Genomic DNA, 23,801 nt, shown 5'->3' with positions numbered 1-23,801 from the left:
GTACTTCCTTTTTCTTCTTTCCCTCATCCCTGTTTTCCTTTCTTTGAGCAATTTCTTCCTCTTTTTTTATTATGTATTATACATAACAATATGTAATATAGCAACCACTGTTAATCCCTGTCATTTGGTTTGAAACTCCCTATCATTTTTAAAGTCCTTGTGTCATTTTGTTTGTATTTTGCTATTGTTCTTTTTTTGTACTATTTTCTTTAAAATAGAAAAAGAAAATACGTTATCTTTTTAAATGTCGAATTTCATGTATCTAAGTGCAGAAATATGGAAAAGGCAGGGGGCGATTTTTCCCTTACAACTTATAAGCTATTTGCAGTGGTTTATGTATCCTTCACAATGGGTAATGATTTATATATTGCTGATGAGAAGTTTTTTTAGCTGAATAAAAAGCCACAGCCTTATATGCTCATACCTTTTGTTGATTATTTAGTGTTGTTTTTAACCCAAGTGTCCCTGATAGGTCTGCCAGCAGCCTCCTGGACCTTTACCCGGAAACCTGTTTGAAGTTGCCTTGCTCATAGCGCCCTGTGCCCTGGGGTTGTGACTGTTGCCTGTCTATCACCACATTTTACTATAGTCCCCAGGGCTAACTGGGCTCCAGACACAAACCTTTATGTCTCCTCCTTGTACATGGAAGGCATAGGAAGATAATGGGGTGTCACACAAGACGAGCTCATCAGGTGTCAAGGATCTTTGCAATTATCCTTCCTTAGCCTGGAATGACGTGTATTTAAATCTGTTCGTGATCCACTCCATTTTAATATTTAGGTCACCTCAACTGTACATTACTTAGACAGACTTTATTGGACCACTGAGTCTCAGGTAGCTCCAAGTTTTCTTTTTTAGTCTCCGGTATCTGAAACCACGCTTAGATATGATGGGACTTTTGTAAATACTTTTTTTTTAAGATGGCTAAGTTGAAAAGCTGGAATAATCTTTTGCTCCTTTGTTATATTCAATAAATTATGATGATCCATCTACTGTACTTATTACTCTAACTACCTCAATTCTATCACTTTTGCTGTGTAACACCATAATTAGTGTCCTTACTGTTGGATTAGCTCTTTTCTGAGGACGCAGGAGACTGCATTCTTACAGGTAGGGACCTTGTTTTACTCAAGTTTTTATTCTTTACACTACGATGGTGTCTCTGCCTGTGAATGAACTTTATATTTAAGTTATGATTGATTAAAATTAGTAAAGTGTATCATAGTGCTCTTTAAAGAAAGTTTATAGAAGTGGGAAATGTCTTTATTCTAAAGTTTATGGAAGTGGGAAATAATCTTTATTAATTTTCTTCTAAGAATACTTTTTTTTGGTCTTATTGAGATAGGGTTTCACTAAGGAGTTCATACTGGCTTTGAACTCATTTTGTAGCCCAAGATGGCCTTGAACTCACAGCAATCCTCCTGCCTCAGCTGACTGAGCGCTAGGATTACAGACGTGAGCCACTATGAATAGCCACGGAGTATTCTCTATGTGCTCAAATGCTATTATCATACTATAAGTTCATTTTGTGGACCAGGTCAACAGTCACATAAACAATTACCTATATTAATAATAGTCTGCCTGAACACCTAAATGCATCTAAACATCTGATGGCATTCCTAGGAGTAACATTACTTATCCTTCAAGATGCTTCCAATTTGGAAATGCCCTGGAAATCTGACGGTAACTTTGTTCAGGCATGTATGCAATTTGATACAAGACAAATATGCCTATTTGCTCCCAAATTTTCCCTTCAGGGTAGAAAGCAGTGATGAATAATCTGGTACAGTTGCTATAAACATGGCTGATATTGCTTTTAAGGTCATTTTATAATATCTGGCTTATTATTCAAATAATTCAAATAACTAATGATAAACATAAAAGTACTATGTTCTCTGTTTTTATTTTTTTAATCTCATATATTTGTTTATTCTTTTTTATTTTAAACAGAAAAAAATTTCAAAACAAGATAATATAAGCATAACAGTGGTTACAACATTGCGTATTGTTATCTTTAGCTTAGTTAATCAGAGTACAAGATATGGGCATTTCTTAGTTCATTGAAAAGAAAGGTTTGTGCTAATATTATTTGTTTTCTGTTTTTAGATTGATGATCATGCACAAAGTTCAACTAAATTTAATTTAAAATTGTTCAACAATAGTACTTTTTTCACAGCTGGGTAGGTATATTTTTCAGCGTGGAAAATAAGAAAGAAATCTTTGTTCCTTTGCCTTCCACATTCTGACTTCAAACAAATTTCTTAAGTCTTTTCTTACTTTTTCATTTATAAAATGAGATGCTTAGTGTTTATGTAGGATTAAGTGGGACAATATTTATAAAGTGCTTAGAGCTCTAATTTGTACATAATGGTTCTCAGTAAGTAATAGCTACTATTAACTAAAGGCAATGAAATGGCTTTAATGTTCTATGATCAATCCAACAGGCTTTAATAGCTCTTGGATAGTCCAGTTAATCATAGGAAGGAATCTTTTGTGGACTGAAACTAAGGAGTTTGGGCACTTAGAAGTCAAGAAAAGTTGCAGAAGATCATAACTGACAAAAAATAGCCTATAGGAATATAGTTTGTACTAAAAGGGAGAAGAGATTAAAGGGTGTAGAAAAAAACGACCCAGTTCAAGAGCAACTCTCTTAGGAGAAAAGATGGAGAGATAGACAAGCAGAAAAATGATGTCTCAAGTCCACTTTACAACCCACTGCGAGTTCTGGAACTCTCTGGTTTAACTTTTGAACATGTTTGTGCTTAAGTTACCTTGTAACATGATGATCTCACATATATATTACAGTGGTCTCAGTCATATGTGTTAATTGTCTTTGAATCAAGAAAGAGGCTAGCTACATTTTTAAATTAAAAAATACTCCACATTTTCCTGAAGAACTGTTATCTCAAATCAAAGGTAGATGCTCAATTCATGGGGAGGAGGGCAGTTGTGCTGTTATCTTCCTCGTTCATACTATTGTGGAAATATTACACGGAAGAGTGACTCTTAAAATAGCAATAAGAAATCTACTTATATTTTGCATCAAATACAGAGTCAGGGTTACTAACAGGCTGGTAGTTTCTGCTTTACTGAGACACACAAAAGACTGAACTATATGGCCTGTTAATATGTGTATTTCTGAGTCACCAAGGAATAAAAAATAAAGCCACTGTTGGGAATAATGTGTTGGTTTTCTGACATATTGGGGTATCTGTCTTTGGTGCTATTTGCAATTTTCAGGAAAGCCATTAATGAAAGCTGGAAAAAATGACTATAGCACAGGACGTTGAGGCTATTCATACATTCTGAGTACTGATGCTATTTTGGTGGATGACTTGTGCTTGAATGGAGAAAGATCATAAAGCATCCAGCACTGGTAAATGAAGGGCAGTTTAAGTAGTTTACCCCAAAATATACTTAAATTTACAAATCATTGATGAGATGATTATTGCCTACAACTACAGAAATGTTATTTTGAAAGCAACTTATGGGAGATATGCACATTGAACACAAAGGATGAAGGAAGAACGGATAAGATTTTACCAATTTTCCAAGCAAACTCTCATAAGCGAGCAGAAAAACAATATAGTCATGAAAGGAAGCCCTTAATTTAAAAAATTGAACTGACTTTTCTATTCTCTTAGGTGATGATTGTTTAAGATATGTTCTCTAAACACAAGTATATAATGATTTTTTGATTTCTTAAATCAATGAATTTTTGAAATGCTCCTGGTTCTGCCTGGATTTCAAGGATGAAAAGAGTGGGCAGTTCAGAAAGGGAATTACTAACATCTTTGGGAACTAGCCCACAGGACCGCTATCAAATTGGGTCCAAATACTATCAGTTGGTCAGTAAGGCAGGGTACTATCAGAGGCTTGCGGGCTGACCATGGATGCAGCTTCTGTCTCTCTCCCATGGGAAAAGGTGACAACATAGCTATGCTTGTAGAGAGCATTGTCATATTGAAGGCATGACAGCCAGAATTCTATCTTTACTGTGTTCTTTTCTTGAATACTCAAGACTTGTACAAAGACTTGGGTGTGCATTTGGCATGTTCAGAGGAATCAAACCTTACAAATTCAGGAAATCTTGAGAAGTTTTGGCTACACTTTCAATCTCTCATTCAGAATGGCTCTCATAGATAGATGAGAGAGATGTGTCATTTGTTTTGGTCATTTATCCAGTATATATTTGCTTGAATAAAGGAACCATAGGGCGCACTTTACCATTTTGTCAAGCATGTTTTGGACCTACTAAATAGGTCTAGAAAAGGTCTCAGGAGCCATCTAGAACAGTCTGCTACCTTCAAGCAGGTGACATTTGGGTCTGAGAGGTTAATTTTTACTAATTTCATATGGATAAGCCACTTTGAACGTGTTTCATCAGTTCAGCTGGAACCTAGATAAAAATTGTAACATGAACACTTAATAAAATAGTGAAAAATGCATGGCTATCATTTTTTTTTTTGCTTTTTTCTGGTGCCGGGAATGGGACTCACGACCTTGCACTTGCCAGGCAGGCGCTGTGCTGCTGAGCTAAATCCCCAGCCCCAGGTAAATCCCCAGCCCTTTTATTTATTTATTTATTTATTTTTTTTTTTTTTCTGGTGCCGGGAATGGAACTCACGACCTTGCACTTGCCAGGCAGGCACTGTGCTGCTGAGCTAAAATCCTCAGCCCCTGCATGGCTGTCATTACCATAAGTACATGTCTGGTCTTTGTTCAATTGGGAGTTCATCATATATTTACACATGGAATTTTCAGTCAAGCAATTAATTTAGTAGATGTAAACTATACATTGAAGGAAAAGGCCTGAACAGCTAAGAAAACTGTGATTTTTGCCTAAACCATGTGTTATGAAATTTCTGAGGTCCCTGTTGATAGGTGCAAAGGCAAGTAAGCTTACAGGTAACACAGCATCAGTTTTAGAAAATGACCTGCAAGGACCTGTGACAGAAAGGGAAAGATTAAAGGACTAAGATGTGATAACGGGCCCACTGTGGAAAACAGCTATCAAAAAGCAGCAGGCATCTGGGAAAGAACTTTCTTTTTAGCCCGCATGCCAGAAATACGTTGGCATTGCCTCTGGAATTGGAACAAAACCAACTTTTAATTGGTTTTAAAATCTGGAATGGAACATTCCTGCAGTCATCCATGAACCGACCTTATCCCGTACAGGTTGAGTGAATCCTGGCCAGCTGTCTGCCTTGTGAATTGTTTTGTTTGGGTCTCTCATGGGACAGAGAGTACTTGTTGTGCAGTACTTTCATGTCAAGTTACAGCCCTTCATAATGTTGCTTGAGCGAAGAATTCAGAAAGAAGAGAAATCATCAGGGAAAGAAATCAATGCCTTCACTCATTTGCCTTGTAGTTGGACAGACCTGCAAGGCTGGAAATTACCACCAGCCTTCTTTATATCTCAGGATGATAGCTCCCAAAATGAAGGCTTATTCTGATTGATGAGAAATAGGTGGGCTAATAGATCACATTAGTGAAGCCATACAGGTATTTCAAGATGGATTTAATTTAGAATGTCACTACTTTCATTATTGTAACTCTGAAGTTCCCTAAATTCTAGTTGAATTCTCCGGAAGTATATATCCTGCAAAACCAGCAGGAGCAAAGGGTGCTTCCTGACAGTGCTGTGGATGGGGAGGCTCCATCTTGGATCTACTCCGCTGCCGCCACAGGGGCAGGAGAAACGGAGCAAACGAGAGATGCTTCGACAATTCCCGACTTCTAAAACAAATAGGCAGGGCTGGGGATTTAGCTCAGCGGCAAAGCGCCTGCCTGGCAAGCGCAAGGTCGAGAGTTCTGTTCCCGGTACCGGAGAAAAACCAAAACCAAAACCAAAACCAAAAACAAATAGGCAAACCTGGTGTGGACGCGTAAGTCAGAACTACTTTGTAAATTAAAACCCCACTTTCTCAGGTGGGGAACAGGAGGAGTGAGAACCCTCCCCAAGGACTCCCAGCATTCAGGTTTGAATGGCTGTGTAAGAAGTGAAAAAGATGAGCCCGAAAACAAAACGGAGCTGTCTAATCCCAACAACAACAATAGCTTTAATGTATGAAAGTTTCAATTTTTGGATATGCTTTTAAACGTATTAGTGGAAGCACCAGATTTGAACTCCAGAATACCCGCTGGCATCTTCACTGAGCAATATAATGTTACAGTGAAAATGAGCAGAATGGAATCGCTGTGAAAGCACAGCAGATAGGGTGGTACTAAGATGCACTACTTCTTTGGTAATTGTGTAAGGATGGCAATCTTATTTCAGAGTGTAAAACACTTAGTCAAATCTAAGATTACCCACGCATAAAGAAAACCATATTTGCAATCATTCTTGATGCATATTAATTGATATACATTACCAGAAATAATATACTGGTATTCATTACACCTGATTAAGAGCACAGCCTGATGTCATATTGTACAGCTAACATTTTCATAGTGGTTGAAGTATGAGTTGCCTTCTTCAGGGTAACACTGAAGAACCATATATTTCCGTATAACTTCAGTTAATGTATATGGTATTCGAGAGGAGGATACATTGGCTCCAGTTCCAGCTCTACCACTTACTATGTGTATGCCTTTCCACAACTTACTTTGCCTTTCTGCCTGTATTTCTTCACCTGTAAAGTGAAGATAATAAAAAGATCTACAGTGTGCAAGTGAGGAGGTGAAGATTAAATGACTCAGCACTTTCTAAAACACAGGTGTGTGCTCCAACGTAAGTGCTCCCCGGATGTTTGCACTTACTCAAATGTTGCAAAGCAGAAGACAGACCAAAAGGAGGCAGAGTCACACATTCAGGGAGCTAGGACTTCAATATTCACCTATGACACAGAAGGGCTTTCGGGCAAACCTCAGTCTTCCTTGCCATCCTCTGTACCGACAACAGCAACCCGCTGACCAGATTCGAATGATGAACTCCAAACCAAAGACGACAATCATCACGAACTCCTAAAATATCAGATAAAATACATCAGAGAGAGAAACCACAGTTAGTAGCTCTGTTACTATTTCTGAGCACCCAAGCATGTTGACTAAAGCACATCATTGTTAACGTCTAAAGTTCATCTTGTAACAAAGAACACCTAAGGAATACCAAATCCTGTCTAAATTTCCTATAGTAGAATCTGATTCATCTTCAGGTCACTAATACTGCACATTTAAGAATCAGTCTCAATCCTAAATGTACAAGTCAAATAATGGTCCTCTCTCCTCTAAAATAGAAAGGGTAGCTGACTGCAGCTACGTGGTGTATGCAAAATATCTGAGTTGAAAGTAGATTCTGAAATACAATTGCCAAGTTCTAAAGAGAACAAAGCTTTCATTTTGCTGCAAGGGGTGACATAATCCCTAATCCTTTATGAGTTGTTCTCAGACAAAAAGAAGTAAATACTTAGAAGCGTACTGAGCTCTTTTGTTACAGTGTCAAAATCTCCTCATAAAACAGTGAGTTTCAAAAGCATTACCCTGTGTGTGGCACATACAGCCACTGCCAGAAATGAGACTCCAGATTCTCCATAACTGAAGTTTGCTAATTATTATGCTTCCTGTTGGCAACAGCTGCCTGGAAAACAACACCTGTGCCAGCAAAATGACTTTGAGATTATTTAGGAAGAGTTGTGAGTTAACCCCGGGGGAAAGGCCAGCTAAAGTGGCTCATTAAACAGTCAGTCAAAGGAGGAAAAACCAGATGAAATTTGTAAAAGGGAAGTATCTCTGGCACAAGATCAGCACAGTCACTTGTCCCTGTAGGGACTGAATTTATTAAAACTATTTTTCTCTTTAGAATTCCATTTCTTGTTTTTAAACAAGGACTGACTCCGCATCTATCATGTGTAACAGTATTTATTGATGGATGCTTTCTTATAATGGCTCCATTGTAAAAGTAATGCAAGGTATTTATTAAAGTTCAAATATCACAGAAATATGGAGAATTCTGGACAGTAAAGGTTCCAGTCTATACTCCATCCTGTCACCCCATGCCCAAGATAAAAACTGTTCCAAATTTATAACAATGGCACTTTATGTCGCAAGTTTCAGACAAATGTCTTTTTCCTTAGTGAGAGTGTGTAAAGATATTCTGGAACTTTGAAATCACTACAGAGACATCTCATTCTATCCTTCTGTTATTTTGCACTAAATAATTCACAAATTCTTCTCACAATGAGAAATGAATCTCCCACAGCATCGGTGCTTACTCATGGTGATTTAGAACTACTTACAGGATGCATTCTGAGGATGATTTTAAGTACCGATAACTAAAACTATCATTAATATACTTACTCATTAATGCTCTGAAGGATTTGTTTAGCTTGGGCTTTGAATATATATCTACTGAATCTATTCAAACTGTCCAATCACCTGTTTTAAATCCAGAACATCTTTCCACATATAGAAATCATGCTGAGACCTAAACTGCCCAGGTAGTTGTGCCTGTACCCAGCCTACGTTTAACTGCAGCTCCATTCTTTTTCCTATCCTTGCCATTAACTTTGATTTAAGCCAGGAAGTCTGCCACTGCAGTCATGAAAGGTCATGCTCTAAAGGGTATCCAAGAAAACCTGAAATGTGGCCTGAACCCCCAGGTACTACCATGCAAGGAGTTTTCTTTTTCATGAAAACATGACAGCAATAGATGTGCGTCTATTGTTCTTAAGAAAGTGACGTCCAGGCCTATTGTTTCTATGTGCAATGAGACAAGTTAAATTATATAGGTACTGCAGCTTTTAAAAGTAAGAGAATCAAATGGATAACCTTATCTGCCTAAATGACAAATAAGAAAAGGATTAAATTCATGAAAACTTGACAGAGAGAAAATAGATAATCTAAACAGTCTTAGAACCTCTAAAGAAATTTAATTTGTAATTAAGAAGGAAAAGGAAATGTTCAGGCTATATGGTTTCACTGCTATAATCTTCCAAATAGTTAAGAAAAAATTATTCCATTTCATATAGTTGCTTCCAGAAAATAGACAAGGAGAAAATACTTTCTGATTCATTTTGTAAAGGAGACATAATTCAGTGGAGAAAGAATGAAATCCCACCCATGAAAACCTCCTTAAAAACCAAAACCTCTCTGTACCTCACACTATGCACAAAAATCAAATTAAAATGTTCATGGGCTTAAATATTAAACATAAAGCAATAAGACTCTTAGTGAAAAGTAATAGAGAAGGTTTTGGGGATTTAGCTAAGCAAAGAGCTCTTAGACTTGACATCAAAAGAACAAATAGTAAAAGAAAAATTGGTACATTTGCACATCAAAATGAAAACTTTTGGTCTGCGAAAGCTTACATGAAGAGGATAAAAAGACAGATTATAGACCAGGAGAAGGTATTTGTAAACCACATACCTGATGAAGGATTAATATCTAGAATATATAAAGAAAACTTAACATTCAACAGTGGTAAAAATGTGATCACAAAATTGGCAAGCAATACGAATAGAATTGTCATAGTAGATGCTCCACACCAGAGGTGATGTGCTGATCTCAAATACTCACACAGAAAGATACTGGACATCTTAGTCATTAGGGGGATGCAAAGAAAAATTAGTGTGACATTATTACACTGACATCAGAATGACTAAAATAAAAAAAAAATAGTGACCAAAAGTAGCAATAACACAATATTCTGGGGAGAATGTGGAGAAGCCAGATAACTCCCATGTCCTTGGTGGGAATGTAAAACAGTACAACCCATCAAAAAAACAATATTTTATAGTGCATTGTAGGACTTAACAGACAGTCACCACCTAACTCAGCCTTGAAACTCAGGCATTCATTTTAGAGGAATAAAAGCTTATGATTATACAAAAACCTGTACATGAAGGTTCACAGCAGATTTATTCATAAGGACCAAAACTCTAAAACAGCTCAGATGTCTTTCACCAGGAGGATGATTAAACAAGCTGTCTTTCACCTCTATCATGGAATACTATTCAACAAGAAAAATGCATGAATTATTTGTACCACAACTTGGGGAAATCATTAGGGAATTATGGTGAGTGAAGGAAAAGCCAATCTAAAAGATCATACATCATAGTATTCCATAACTTTACATTATTGTAACATTTTGCAATGTTTCCTAAAAACATTTAGAAATGGAGAACAGATCAGTGGTGGCTAGGGATTGGGCCAGTGGGGGAGGGAGAGGCAGGCAGATGGGAGGGAAAGGTGGTCATGGTGATACAAAGGGTGACTTGAGGGAGCCTTGTGGGGACTCAGCTCTTCTGTTTCTTCCCTGTCCTGTTAAGTACACAAATTTGCACGTGTCATAAAACTGAACAGAGTTAAATGCACCTATATAAATATGTACAGGTAAAACCGGAGATATCTGAACTAGTGGACTGTATGGATAGCACTATCTTGGTTGTGATAGTGTACTATATCTTTTCAAAATGCTACCATGTGGGAAAAATGTATACAGGCTACCCATATATTATTGCTTAAAACTGCATGAGAATCGAAAATTGCGTCAGTGAAGTTTTTAATGAAAAAGTCCTGGTCAGGAATCTAGCCAAGAGATTAGACTTCTAAGAGGAAATGTATTTTTCTCCAAGTCCACAGGCTACCTGATGTTGCCTGTGTTGGGCTAGTGTTACTCTCTGAAGCACCTTTTAGATGAGGTTGCATTTTATTTTCAAATGAGGTGGATATGTTTTGTTCAGGTGAAATGATTTCGATGAGATGTGGTTCTTAGGACTCTTGCTTGGCCAGCCACAAAACAGGCTCTGCTGCCTTTGCAGCACTTGGGCTTCCCTTGGTTCTAGTTGAGCTAAATTGCTGAAGAGATTAGTGAATAATATGGCACATGATTTACTGGGAGCAAAGTTGAACGGTATAGCTGGTATTATTAGTATTAACTCTGTCCTTCCTTGCTGAAGCTGGTAGATATTTGGCTTTGTCTGCCATCTTGTAGAACCAAGGGCAGGGCTTATGATTTGTGCCGCCTATGTGGAAGGAGGTACAGAATCTCCTCATCAGGGTTCACACAATTTTGGTAAAACATAGAACATCTTTTCTATTCTTATTAAAGACCAAGGAAATGCATGTAGAAATGAAGAAACCTACAAAGCAGTGGTAGTGCTCATCTAGAATTCTACAGTAGCTATTGAGACTACTTGTGTAGCTTTAATTAACCTTCTTTTCCAGATACTGAAGAAACTTCTTTATATGTTACATCAGAGGACTGTGACATTACATTCATTGATGTATTTGGCTTTGATATATCATTCAAGATCTATGTCCTTTCTTGCAGTTACTTATTTTTTCTAGTCACTTCAAGTGGTTTTAAGTAAAGACCGATTGATTTTTCTTGGTACAAATTGACGATGCCTAAAAGCACATGTTCTAGTTGTTTTCTCTCTAATTAGCAGCACTATTCTTTAAAACCAGTGACCTTTGTCTAATCTACAAGCTGTCTGCCATGACTATGAGTTTTTTATAGCTAGTTTTATGCCATCAAATAGCATTTTTGTGTAGATGAAATACCAGCATTAGAGACCCTGTGACATGTGCACCAGTTCTTGAAGAGCTGCGGCTAATTAGACATACAAAATTGGAACCACTGCTTCATTGCAAATATCAACACAATAAATTTCTGGTTATTTTTGTTCCTGTGTGTGTGTGCGTGAGCAAGTACATATACTTAAAGTAGCATAGGATGAGCAGGCCAGCATACCTCCTCACATAATCCTGGCAGGAAAGAATTTGTGACATCAACTGCACTGTAAGTTGCAAAGAAAGGCATCAGATGAGTTGCACTTATAATACTTTGTAATTTGGTAAATTCTACCAGTCTAATTCATAGTTGTGGAATTAAATTCAGATTGAGAAATGGCTTCTCACTTAAATCGGAATGTGGAAATACATATACATGATCTTTTTGACTCTTCTTTCTTTGGAGAACAGAAAACTATCCCAAAAACATATTTACCAACCATTACCTATGGGATAGCCTTTATTACCATCAATTAAATTTTCAAATTTCTCCTTATTTTTTGGAAGATATATTAACTATAAGTGTACTGGAAGGGAACTAGAAGGAATGAGTATTTTTACCAAAGGAACTGACTCCACCCAGTGAATGAAGATGCATAAATACCTTCACAATCATGCGGTATGGTGCGGCTGGTGAAAGCAAGACAGAACTCTAAAACGAGGGCAGGACATAGAAGTTGGAGTGAGGTAGGGTGGAGTGGGGATAGCAAAAAATTCAGTGCGGTATAAAAGGGCATCAGTACTTCTTGCCTTGGGAAATAATGACAGAGAGCGTTTTGAAAGAGTACAACTGGGGCTAGCGTCAGTGGCTGGAAGGCCCAGACGACCTTACTGGTGAATCTGGGCGGTACCAGCAAAACCTCCACAGGTCTACACTCTGGTTAGTTAATTCTTGAGATTTCTCTGTACACGATTTATCTGGTCAGGTTTTTCACACTTGCTCAAATGTAACTCTCCCGTAAAGCAATTCATTCAAGCATACTTATGACAGTGTCCATTGTTACTTTTAGATCTAGGGTGTTCCTTCAAAGCCTCATGTGTTTGGAAGGTGCTTGGATCAAGAGGGTGCAATAGCCGATTTGCTGTTACGAGGCAGGGCCTGGTCCGAAGAGCGGGTGACTGAGGGCAGGGTCTGGAAGGGTGTGTGTCCTCTCCAGTTCCTCTCTTCTTTCTCTGCTTTGTGACTGCCATGAAGTGAGCAGCTTTCCTCTGCCCAGGCCCTTCCACCATGCCTTCCTGTCTCGAAGCCAGCCAACCACGAGCCCAAATGTCCAAAAACCATTAGCTGAGATAAGCTATAGGTGCTGGCTACTGTGTCTCACAAGTGTGACTAAGCCATCAGATTCTCTCTGAGGGTCTTTAGCAGAGGATATCAAAGGTAAAAGTTTGAAAATAGCCCATTCCAAATGATTGATATGCATTTTGTCACAGAGGAAGGCTGGGTCATTTGTTGAGCTCATGGGTCAGGAGCAGGAACTAGGTATCCCCTTTCTGGGGAGGATGGGATATTTGTGATTTTGATGGTTTATGCTGACTTTCACCTTGATTGGATTGAGAACCACCTAGAAATTTAGTAAGGCACATAGGGTGTGTCTGTGAGGGTGTTTCCAGAGATAACTAGAATATAAATCAATAATGTGAGGGGGGAGAATAGCCTGAATGTGGGTTGTATCATACAGTTGTTTGGGGGCCTGGGTGGAACCAAAGTTGCAGAAAGAGAAAACCTGCCAACCCCAGTCCCCTACCTGCAGCTATGTTCCACTGTAACCTTTCATCATGAAATACCTCACCTCAGACTCATAGCAATGGAAGACCTGAAATGAACCTTCTGTCCTTATAAAGTTGATTTTATCAGGTGTTTTGTCACAGGGATGGAAAGCTGATGAATGCACTGGTTTCCCCAGAGAGTTCAGCACAGAGTGGTCTTGTGAATCCCAGTTATCCACTGGGATGCCGTGATGAGGACTCCTCCCCCTTTTAGTGACTTTAGATGTTTAGGAATGAGTTGGCAGCCACCGGGTATCATTATGCCTGCTTAGTATGAGGTCCCGACCCACATAGTCCTTCATGAACGTGTTTTATATCTAAAAGCCATCTATCTATGCATCAGCTCCTTTCCCTAATCCAGGAAGGGCCTGTCCCTGGGACTAACCTACAGTGGTGTCCTTGAGGGAGGAACCTGGTTTTCCATGCACGCAATGGAGATTCACTTCTGCTTCCTCCACTGAGAACAGAAAACAACCTCACTGAGCTCCTTTTGGTCATCCATCCTTTCCCACCTAATTAGATCTTAATGGGGTTGAGATTTATATGTGTATGTGTGCATACAACCACATGGATATATAGCAAGGATTGGAACAAAACCTCTGATTCATGAACTCTAATTTAGACAAATTGAAAATGGGTTTCTGAATGGAACCCAGACAGTCTATTCTCTTAGGCTTTAATGAATTAATCACAAATTAACCAGTTCAATTTAGAATCAAAATGGAAAGCCCTGAATCGGATTAAAATGGAAACACTGTGTCTCCAAAATAAATGAGATCAAGTCAAGTTTTCATTTGCTTCAAATAGCTAATCTCTCTATTTCTCATTAACCTATATAGGCTTTCCTTCTCTTAAGAACTATATAAGTTTGCCTCCAGATTATATGACTGATAATTTTAAACACTGCTACTAGAGATAAAATTAGGCCACTCTGCTATCCTCCCCTCCCCTACACGGGGGATTGAACCCAGGTACTTGTGCATGCTAGGCAAATAGTCTACTACTGAACTATAAGCCTCCAAGCTTTTAGTTGTATAAGAAAACATGCAAGGCCACTGGGTATTTCTCATAAAATTTAAACATAAATTTAAGGTACTTAATAAACATATAAATAAGATCTCTTAAATAAACAATGTGTTGAAAAAATGAGAGAAACATCTTTAGGCTTGAAAAAGCAAAGCAAATAAACCAATCTGGCGATAAAAACACTTCTTATCTCCTTTTAGTGACATTTACCTTCTGTACTGAGGTGGATGGCTGTAGAAAGACAAGTGTCAAGATGGGTTTTGTGCTGCTGAGAGGCACAAGAGGAAATAAGGTCAAGGCTGGGCATGCTTTTGTAGAATATTTTTCTTCCTCACGAATCACATCTCTGTCCTTACAGCTGCCCTTTCCTGGAGAACATCCCTTGCTTTTATAGTAGAATGTTCTTTGAGTTCCAGAAAATGTGCCTTTTTGCTGCTCTTCCAGAGGAATAACATGGTTTAGCAGAATTAACTGCTTTGTGAGTTTTATTTATAGGTGTTCTGCTTCTCATGGACTCACTTCACTAATTGTTATGGCTTGTGTCTAGATGTCCCCCCAAAGCCTTATATGGTCATAGATGGAGCTCTTTGGAGGTGGCCATATCTAGGGTGTGTGATGCTGCGATCAAGGATGTGATGCTGGGATCGATTCATGGTGCAATGCTAAGACTAATGTTGCCCTATACTAGGTGTGGGTGCTGCCTGCCCTGAAGGGGAGGGAGCCTGGATAGGATATCAGGGACACAAAGAGTGTCACTTGCTGATTGCTACTTGCTGCCTTCTGCCTGCCATGAACTGTTTTTCCTATATGATTCCCCTCTACCTTACCACGCTGCCTTGCAGCGAGTCAACTGTGGACTGAAACCTCTACAAATTCCGAGCCAAGTAAACCTTTCCTCCTCTAACTTTGTGAGTCAGGTGTTTTGTCTCAGAAAAAAGTAACTAAGACACCAATATATGCTGAATATTGTAAATATGCAGGATGTAAGATGAAGTTGTGTTCTGCCACCCTTGAGGAGTTTCTGAGATATTAGGGCATGACAGGTACACATACCAGAAAATTCCACCAGTGTGTCTTCAGCATTGCCCAGTGTTGGTGCGTGGAGAACTACTTAACATCACCGTGACCCCTCTACTGAGGGCAGGCCTGCACTGACCATCCAAGTTTCTTTCGGTTCAGGGCTACAAGATCAGCAAAATTCAATTAACAAAGTGTTTCACTAATCTATTAAAATTCTGAAAAGGAGATAGTTAGAGGTTGAAAAGTGGGAATGAGTTAATGGCCTCTGATCTTTTCTCCTCACTTGCTTACTTAGTTTTACTGACACTAATTGTAATGAGAGGGCAAATGGCTTTATACTGCCAGATGTCTTGGTATCAGTCTGGATTTATTCTGATTAACTTAAGATATAGGGCACTAATTACCAAATTTCCCTTCTATGATTTATGCCAGTGACTAATTTTCTTTTCTTTTGGGGTTCCCAGATGATTCTCCTTTTTTTACTTTTTTACTAAAATGATGAAGTTGTCCACCAATGGTTGTACTACTGTGCTTAAGAAAGGCTGGGGAAAGAAAATAAAAGCAAAAGACAGTTTGTTCTTTTTATTTGAACATGTTTCAGGCGGAATTCAGACATGTCTTGGGTTTTTAGGGAAGTAGAAGTTCAGCGTACAGGCAAAGTGGCTACTGAAGGCTAAACAAACCCAGCCCGTGTGTTCCAATAATCCAGGCATGGGGAGGGCAGCACCTATGCTGTTGGAGAGGCTGAGACCCAGGAACCTCAATCTCTGGGCTACCAGTGAGGGTGTACGTCTTATTGGTAGCATATAAAAATGATGGGCATAATCTAGAAGAAATAAAAACCTTTAGGGTCATGGCTTTCAGAAGAGAAAAAGCCAGGTTGTGTCAGAATGAAACAGGAACCAGATATTGTCTTGCTTCTTTCCTATACCCTGAGCCTATAGCTTCCCTATACTCTCACATGCCTCTGAAAGAAAGAGAAGTCCACATGATTTCCTCAGCCATCTGACTCAGGTTTCTGGTAGACCTCCTTGCTAAACAGATGTTATTTTGATTCAAAGCCCACTCCTGCCTTCCTCCTCTGCAATCCGTGATCTTAAGCACCAAAGTGCATTTTATTACCTAAATTATAGGTTTTCCCCATTACTCTAATGTAGTCTTAGTGTGCTTCAAGGGAACATCATAACCTTTAGTGAGTTTTACAGGTATGAGAGGAATCCACAACTCTGTGTTCATACTGCAGGTACACCTGTATGCTCACCTGCAGAAAAGCTTTTGGAGTTTGACACTGGGATTCTGTCAACTAGTCTCATACAGAAAACATGAGCAATAAAAACTCAAGAATAAAAATATACAAGAGACCTTCTTAACAGAACATAAAAACAGAAAGTTAACATTAGCTCTTAATATAGTCTCTGACAGACATAAAAATTAACTGTCCCTAAAGTACATACATTAATAACATTGTAACAATCTTCCATTAAATTTTTCTAAATTGAAGGAAGTTTGAAATTTTCCTCCGTCTTGAGCATTTAGATCACAAGGAAATTTCAAATATATGCAGTTTAATTTATAGTAACAGTTTCAATACTATTAACTATGTGAATCTTCAGTCTATCCTTTATGAAATCTGTCATGATTCTGAGATATTCATTTATCTATCTAATTCTTGCCAGCCAGCAATTAAAATTTCTCAAGGCCAGTAATGCTATAAATCAACTATACTCTTAAACTGCTTGAGATGAAAGGGCTGTCCATAGAGGATCTTGAACCAATTTATTGAATAATTTTGCCTGTTGGTCATTTGAACTATTAAACAATTGATTAAGCATGAATATATCTTCTATATCCACTGGCTAAAGAAAAACTGAAATGATGATTAAAAATATCAACCTGGGAAATGTCTAGGTGTTTCAAAATGCTAGTTTTTGTTATTTCTAAGCATAAGGCACAACATATGGCAAATATTTACCAATTTGATTTAAATGTTGAGTTATCTGGATAGCTGAATCCAAGGAAAACATGGGGGTATTTCCTGTTCCTATCACAGCATAGCTCTCTGTTGTAGTATTCACCAAGCCACTGTCTGATTCTCATCTGTTTTTCTGAAGTTTTGTTGTTGGAGAGAAAATGCCTGATCTTGCTATGTCCAGCTTTTCTTTTAGGCAGAGATAATTCTCATTGTACAGAGGCCATCATTCTTATTAGCCCATAATAGTACTTGGAATGTCATGACTGCCAAGTCTCACATCATCAGTATATATTAATTAGTACACCACTGCCTGCTCACACCTATTATATACACCTGCCAAACAACCTCTGCTGGGAGATGGCCTCCATCCATAGATGAACTGCCATCATTGGGACTGATGTGGAAAATCACTTAGTGCAGGAGGGAACTGATCTGGCACAGTAACATGAAACTCTGTTCTGCTCTCTTGCTCTTTTATTTGGTTGCCCATTTATTCCTATCCAGCAACATGACACTTGATTTGGAGACCATGATGGTAGCATAAGGTAGTATAAGGACACGGTGAGAGGACTGAGTCACAATTCTGACATCATGTACCCCGCGATCAAAACCATGGAAATGTAAATCCATATAGGGATTGATTTAATAGAACATAACAAGGGGGAGGCTCTGGGCACACATAACTGTTAGAAGTAGGGATCTGCCCCAGGAAAAAATGCACTGGAGAAAGGAGTACATGTTGTACCATTTCCTACGGAACCTGGGATGCCTGAATAGAGGCAAAGAGATACCGCAGTGTCAGGTTGACCTTTTGTAAAATCTATACAAAAGAAGTCCTGGAGCAAGGTACCCTGAAGTGAGTCTGCAGTGAGGCTAGAATGACTGGGGTGATTGGGCTCAAGGCAAAAAGAATGAGGAGCCCATGGGGTGGATTTTCCTCTGGAAGCAGGGGAGCTCTGAGAAATTTCCCTGGTTAAAAAGGAAATCTCGAGCAACTACTTTGAAGATAACAATATGCAATGTACTAACTGTTGCTACTCTCGTATAATCTTGTTTTGAAATTTTATACCATTGTGTTTAGTGTTAATTTTTCTTTTCTTTAAAATAGAAAAAGAAAAGGGAATCTCACCTCTGTCTTTTCCACCTCCACCCCTTCATCCTGCTGACTTTGCAGGCTAGTTTAGGAAGCCTCCCTTGAGAAAGGAACACTGTCAGCTCCCCTACAAGTAGCCACCTACGGAGTGGTGTCACTCAGAGCCTCTTGCTCTGACTGCAGCTGGAGGCATCTATGCAGATGTGGGGATGGGTGACAGCTTCCTGCTGCTCCCACCTCCAGTCCTTGTCTTGGCAGGCAGGGAACAAAGGGATGTTAAAGCAAGGGGTTTTCCACCCATGGCAAAGCGTGTCTAAGAGCTGGTCATGTATAGTGTTTCCAGATTAGCTTCAGATACCTAAGACTGTATATCACCAGTGAGTATGCATTGCTTACATTGTTGAAAATTTCAATTTTTATTTCTTCCATTATTTGACTCTACTTGTTAATATGGTTTCAATGGAATCTTCACCAGTGCAGAATTTGTGATCATTCTGACTAGAGTTTGAGCACAGCTTATTTTTGTATCATTTATTAAAAGGACTTGCATGGTGTCTTAGTTACTTTTCTCTTGTTGCTGAGACAAGATACCCAACACCTAAAGTTAAGAGGGAAAAAGGTTATTGAGCTCATAGCTTGTAGAGAGTTCAGTTCATAATTGTCTGACTCCAAAGCAAGGTGGCCTGGCAGAGAGGCATTACAAAGGAGAAACAGTTCATGGCAGGCAGAAGGTAGCAAAGCAAGCAACCACAGGACAAGACAAGCCTCTTTCTGCCCCTTGTTTTGTATCCAGTCTAAGAGGATTAGGGTTGTATCAGATCAATCAGTGAACTGATTTATTAATCACCCACCCTTAATCCTAGCACCTTTAAGCCTAACAGTACCATGAATCAGTCACACACTGTAGATTCCTCTGAAAAGCCCCACCTATGACTGCATGTAGCTATGCAGGGACATTTAGACACAAGTCATGACACTAGGCAAATTAAGAATTGATATGAGAGGCCAAGGGGGAAAGTTTAGCATATTTATAAGGAAACAATTTTCAAGATTCTTAATAGCACTTATTTACACTTAAACAATTAATGGAATAATTGCAACTAAGCTGTTTCATTAATTAAAGAAAACCCAGAAGGATCTTTATTTGGCAACAGTTTGTTAGCAGAGATTTGCTAAGTATCAACGCAATGGAAAATTGATAAGAGATATGCCTCCTTCTAAATTCTAATTACCCCCTTTCAATCATCTTAAATGTTTTCCAAATATGAGGTTGTCATTCTAATAAGCTGAGCTAGCTGCATGAATTAGAATGCAAATATGTGTTGGTCTGCGCCATAAGCAGCTCCAAGACCCCTGTTCTTTGTAGAGGAAGTTCCCAGGTTGGCAGCATCGACCAAGTGAACCAGAGTCTACAGTGAATCCAGGGGATGGAGATCCATTTCCACAGCCCTGTCTTCACATTTCTTTTGACCTGAATTTGCACATTCTGTTCTGATTCTTTCCGTACTTCTACAGAAAAGTACACATACCTGTCCAAGTATACAAGCTTACTTGCTTCCTCTCTTCTTGGTGTTGGCCCCAGAGTACCCTGCAATGTCCCAGAAGCAAAAGGCCAGCACAGTGATTTCCAGGCTTAGGGTCAAGAACAGGGAGCATGAATTTGTTTACAATGGGAGGCTCAGGACAAAAAGCAGAAAATGAAAGTTCCATTATGTTCCATTGATTCATTTAGTAGAACCCAGGGGCTAGAAGCAGGATGGGGTTCCGGCATCTACAAAGTGCATATAATTTAACTTCTCTTCTTTTGCCTCAGGTTCGTTTTCTATAAAATGGGGATGAAACAATCCCTTCTTAATATGATTGCTGTTAGAGTTTAAATATGCTAATTTTGTCACAGTACTTAAAACAGTGTCTGACACATGGAAATCACTCTGTGATAGTTCAACAAAATAAATGTGTTCAGTATATATTTATTGAGTGCTTTGTATGTGCTAGGTACTTTTCTAGATTCTGGGCATAGAAGAGTGACCAGAGTGAAAAATCCATGTTCACTTGCTGCTTCTAGTGGAGAGAAGCAGGTGGTAGGATGAACAGGAACATTCTGCAGAGTGCTGGGAAATGAACGCTGTAGAGAATGATGAAAGAGAGGCAAGGAGTTGGGAAGCGCTGGTAGGCTTCCCGCTTTCAATAGGAGATTCAGGGTAGATTTCTCTGAGAAGGCTTGAGGTTGTTAAATGAGTGAACCAACCAGCTGTCTGATAGAAGAAGCTTCTAGAAGTAGGGATCAGTTGAAACAAGCCCTGGAGATGTGAATGAGGAGCAAGAGACCAGGGGGCTGAAGGAGACCGAATAAGAGGAAAGGGGCAGTGGTGAGGAGAGGTGTGGATGGGAGGGCAGACTCTGCAATTTTTAGTTCACTGTAAGAACTTTGGCTTCCACTCTGAAAAATGAAGCATGTGCTCCAGGATAAAGGCCTCAAACAGAAGCAGTTTGGATTCTCTGTCTCCCCATCATAGCTATTCTCGTGTTTTAGAAGGTTTCGGTAAAGATGGGAGAGCTCTCTTAGAGGAAGGAGGCACCCACACATGCTCCAAGGAGCCAAGCGTGGAAACTGGGACACAGCTCGTATGTATGTATATTCTGGGCAAGAGAATAGTGATGAGAATCTAAGCTAAGAGGAAGGCATTCCCCACACCTGCTGAAATCAGAATCTTCAAAAAATAAACATATCCTTATGAAATAGCTTTCCATAGTTGTCAGAACCTTCAGAATAGTTCCTTCTGTTCTGCTTGCTGCCCAGGGACCCAGCCCATAGCTCCTCAGTCCTGGTCCTCTATGTGGCCCGGAATGGACAAGCTTCCAAGAGTGGCTCTGAGGAGATGAGGAACAGTGTCAGAGTCGACATTGTTCATTGGCAGTAAAACAATGAGAAATGGCAGATGTGGAAGAAGTCATCTCACTTTAGAGTTTAATGTACTTTGTAGTACAAATTGAAGTGAAAGTTCAGAGCACTGGAAAGGTAAATTTGTAAATTTGTGTGACACCAATTATGGATCCTTCTTTTCTTTCTTTCTTTCTTGTCCTTTTTTTGGAGACAGGGTCTTACTATGCAGTTCATGTGGGCCTTGAGTTTGTAGCTCAGGCTGGCCTCAAATTCACAAAGATCCTCCTGCCTCAGTCTCCTCAGTGCTGGGATTACAGGCATGCACCACTATGCCCAGCTTGCTCTTTTTCTTTTTCTTTCTTTCTTTCTTTCTTTCTTTCTTTCTTTCTTTCTTTCTTTCTTTCTTTCTTTCTTTCTTTCTTTCTTCTTTCTTTTCCTTCCTTCCTTCCTTCCTTCCTTCCTTCCTTCCTTCCTTCCTTCCTTCCTTTCTTTCTTCCTTCCTTCCTGGGAATAAAACTCAGGAACTTGCGCTTGCCAGGCAGGCACTTGTGTCACTGAACTATATCCCAGCCCTACAGTGCTTTCTAACCCTGTTCTGTTTACATTCTTCTTGTTGAAAATCTGGATCATCAATTGTATCACAACAGTTTTGATAAAATTATTCTCTTTTCTCAAATTTTGTTCATATCAGGCTGAGAAGTCTATAGAATAGCATGAAGTTAGTGAAAATCAGATCTTTTTTTCACCATTTCTGACAGCTGAGTCAAAGCTAGGGAGAAAAGACTTCAAATTTCTCTGATTCTGTGGCTTTGGCGTTGTGTGTAAAGGAGTGACCATACAGTGAGGACTGTGATAGAGAAGGCATGGAAAAAATAATATTATCTTTCCCCGCCTCTCAACCAGATGTGCAGAAAAGCTTATGGCATATCATTGCTACTAATACCTTAGTGCTGACAGCTGTGAGTGTTGGGAAGAAACTGTCCGAAGCAATGCTGTACGTTGAGAATGAGGTGCTGGGATGACTGCCCTCACACAGACTGCAGTAATACTCTGTAGGTGGGGACCTAATTACCACCAGCTGAGTGTACTTATTTGCTCTGGTTATATTTTGTCTGTTGGGAAGAGAACGTACTTGAATAATATTTCTGAAACATCTGAAATTTCAGTCCTGTAAAAAGTGGCCAGACATTAGAGTGGCTAGAAATTTCCATCTTATAATTTATAAAAGTTGTTGGCAGTTGAAAGAAACATAAAAATGAATCCTGGCTCTGGCCAGGGTTAAATTATATTGAAACTTTATCTCATCCTGCTATATTTCTGAATATTACTGAGTCAAGAGAAAGAGAAATCCCTCATTTCAGACATTTTTTTCTTGGGAATGTTCCAAGGCAATGAATTCTTTTCTTTTGCCTTCCTGTCCTCATCTCCTGAAAGCCATAATCTTTGATTTTTAAAAAATCTCCAGTTATTGTCTTATGACATACATGAAAGGAAGTTCAGATCTGAGAGTAAGGCTTTTTGAGTAAGGCTTTTTGTTTGTTTGAGTTTAGGAATTTTTGTCCTTTGCCTCATTCTATCTTTATGATGCTGTGCCAGTGATTGAACTCCTGCAGTGATCTAGGTAAATAAATAGGCTTAAGGACAAGGGCTGATTGCTTATAGTTCACATCTGAGGTGAGGGATTCTCAAGGGAGCAAGACCTTATCTATGAGTATTAGGAAGTAATTGTGATTGATGCAATAATAACTGGAAAGAGAACTGACTTTGACATGATGCTAGATTACTGCAAAACACTGATGCCACACACCCTGGATGCTTTTGTACATGAAAACCAAACCAAAACAAAGCAAAATAAAAACTAAGTCTCCCAAGGTGTTGCACTTCTTGCAGAACTTCATCTCTGTGTTCCTCAGGAAAAGAGGCAGCAACAAGAGATTGCGATCATGCAAATCTTCATGACCTTTAATCCCGGATTTAGGTTAAAGAATGATTCTCACTGAGCCCTTTCTAGAAATTTTGTTTTTAAAAGGTGAATTTCAATGGATCCTCAGTGCAGTGATAATCCATAGCTTCTTTAAGGAAAGAAGGCTCTATTTTCAATGGTGCTTCTATTATGCAGAACTACCAAGATTTTGTGTTTTGTGTTTGCATGTCCCCCCAAATCCTCCTGCAGTCATGGGGTGGGCTTCTAGATATTTGAATGATTCACAGTCCAATGCTGTGATTATGGGTGTGAGCCCTACACCTGCCCCGGGGTGGACAGTTTGCATATGTAAGGGAGAGAAAGAGGCTGCTCCCAGCCACTCTTCCCTTTCGCTTTTTTTGCTTTTGCTATCTTCCACTGCCATGAACTGTTGCCCTCTGCCATGTGCCACCCTGCCTTGGAACTAGCCAAGTATGGGCTGAAACCTCCACAGACGGTAACTTAAATAAACCTTTCCTTCCTTAATTCTGGGTGTCAAGTATTTTGTCTCAGCAGAAAGAGGTCTGCAATTATTGACCTTCTTTCAATGAGAGAAAAGTAA

The 23,801-nt window shown here is 39.1% G+C and overlaps 1 protein-coding gene across 3 annotated transcripts in view; it reads right to left on the bottom strand.

The window, feature by feature from the left end:
* The window catches only part of Kcnq5 (potassium channel, voltage gated KQT-like subfamily Q, member 5), a gene marked incomplete at its 5' end in the record, with an annotated part of 521,894 nt that overhangs the window by 130,652 nt on the left and 367,441 nt on the right, over positions 1-23,801 (bottom strand). For all 3 annotated transcript variants that reach the window (XM_005404480.2, XM_013504414.1, XM_013504415.1), the window contains 1 exon segment: positions 6,840-6,966. In XM_005404480.2, the coding sequence (XP_005404537.2) occupies positions 6,840-6,966 (127 nt within the window).

The sequence above is a fragment of the Chinchilla lanigera genome, unplaced genomic scaffold (genome assembly GCF_000276665.1).
Source record: "Chinchilla lanigera isolate Chin_1 unplaced genomic scaffold, ChiLan1.0 scaffold00087, whole genome shotgun sequence".
Lineage (NCBI taxonomy): Eukaryota > Metazoa > Chordata > Mammalia > Rodentia > Chinchillidae > Chinchilla > Chinchilla lanigera.
The sequence above is the reverse complement of the archived record's forward strand: the minus strand, read 5'-3'. Positions and strand labels throughout refer to the sequence as shown.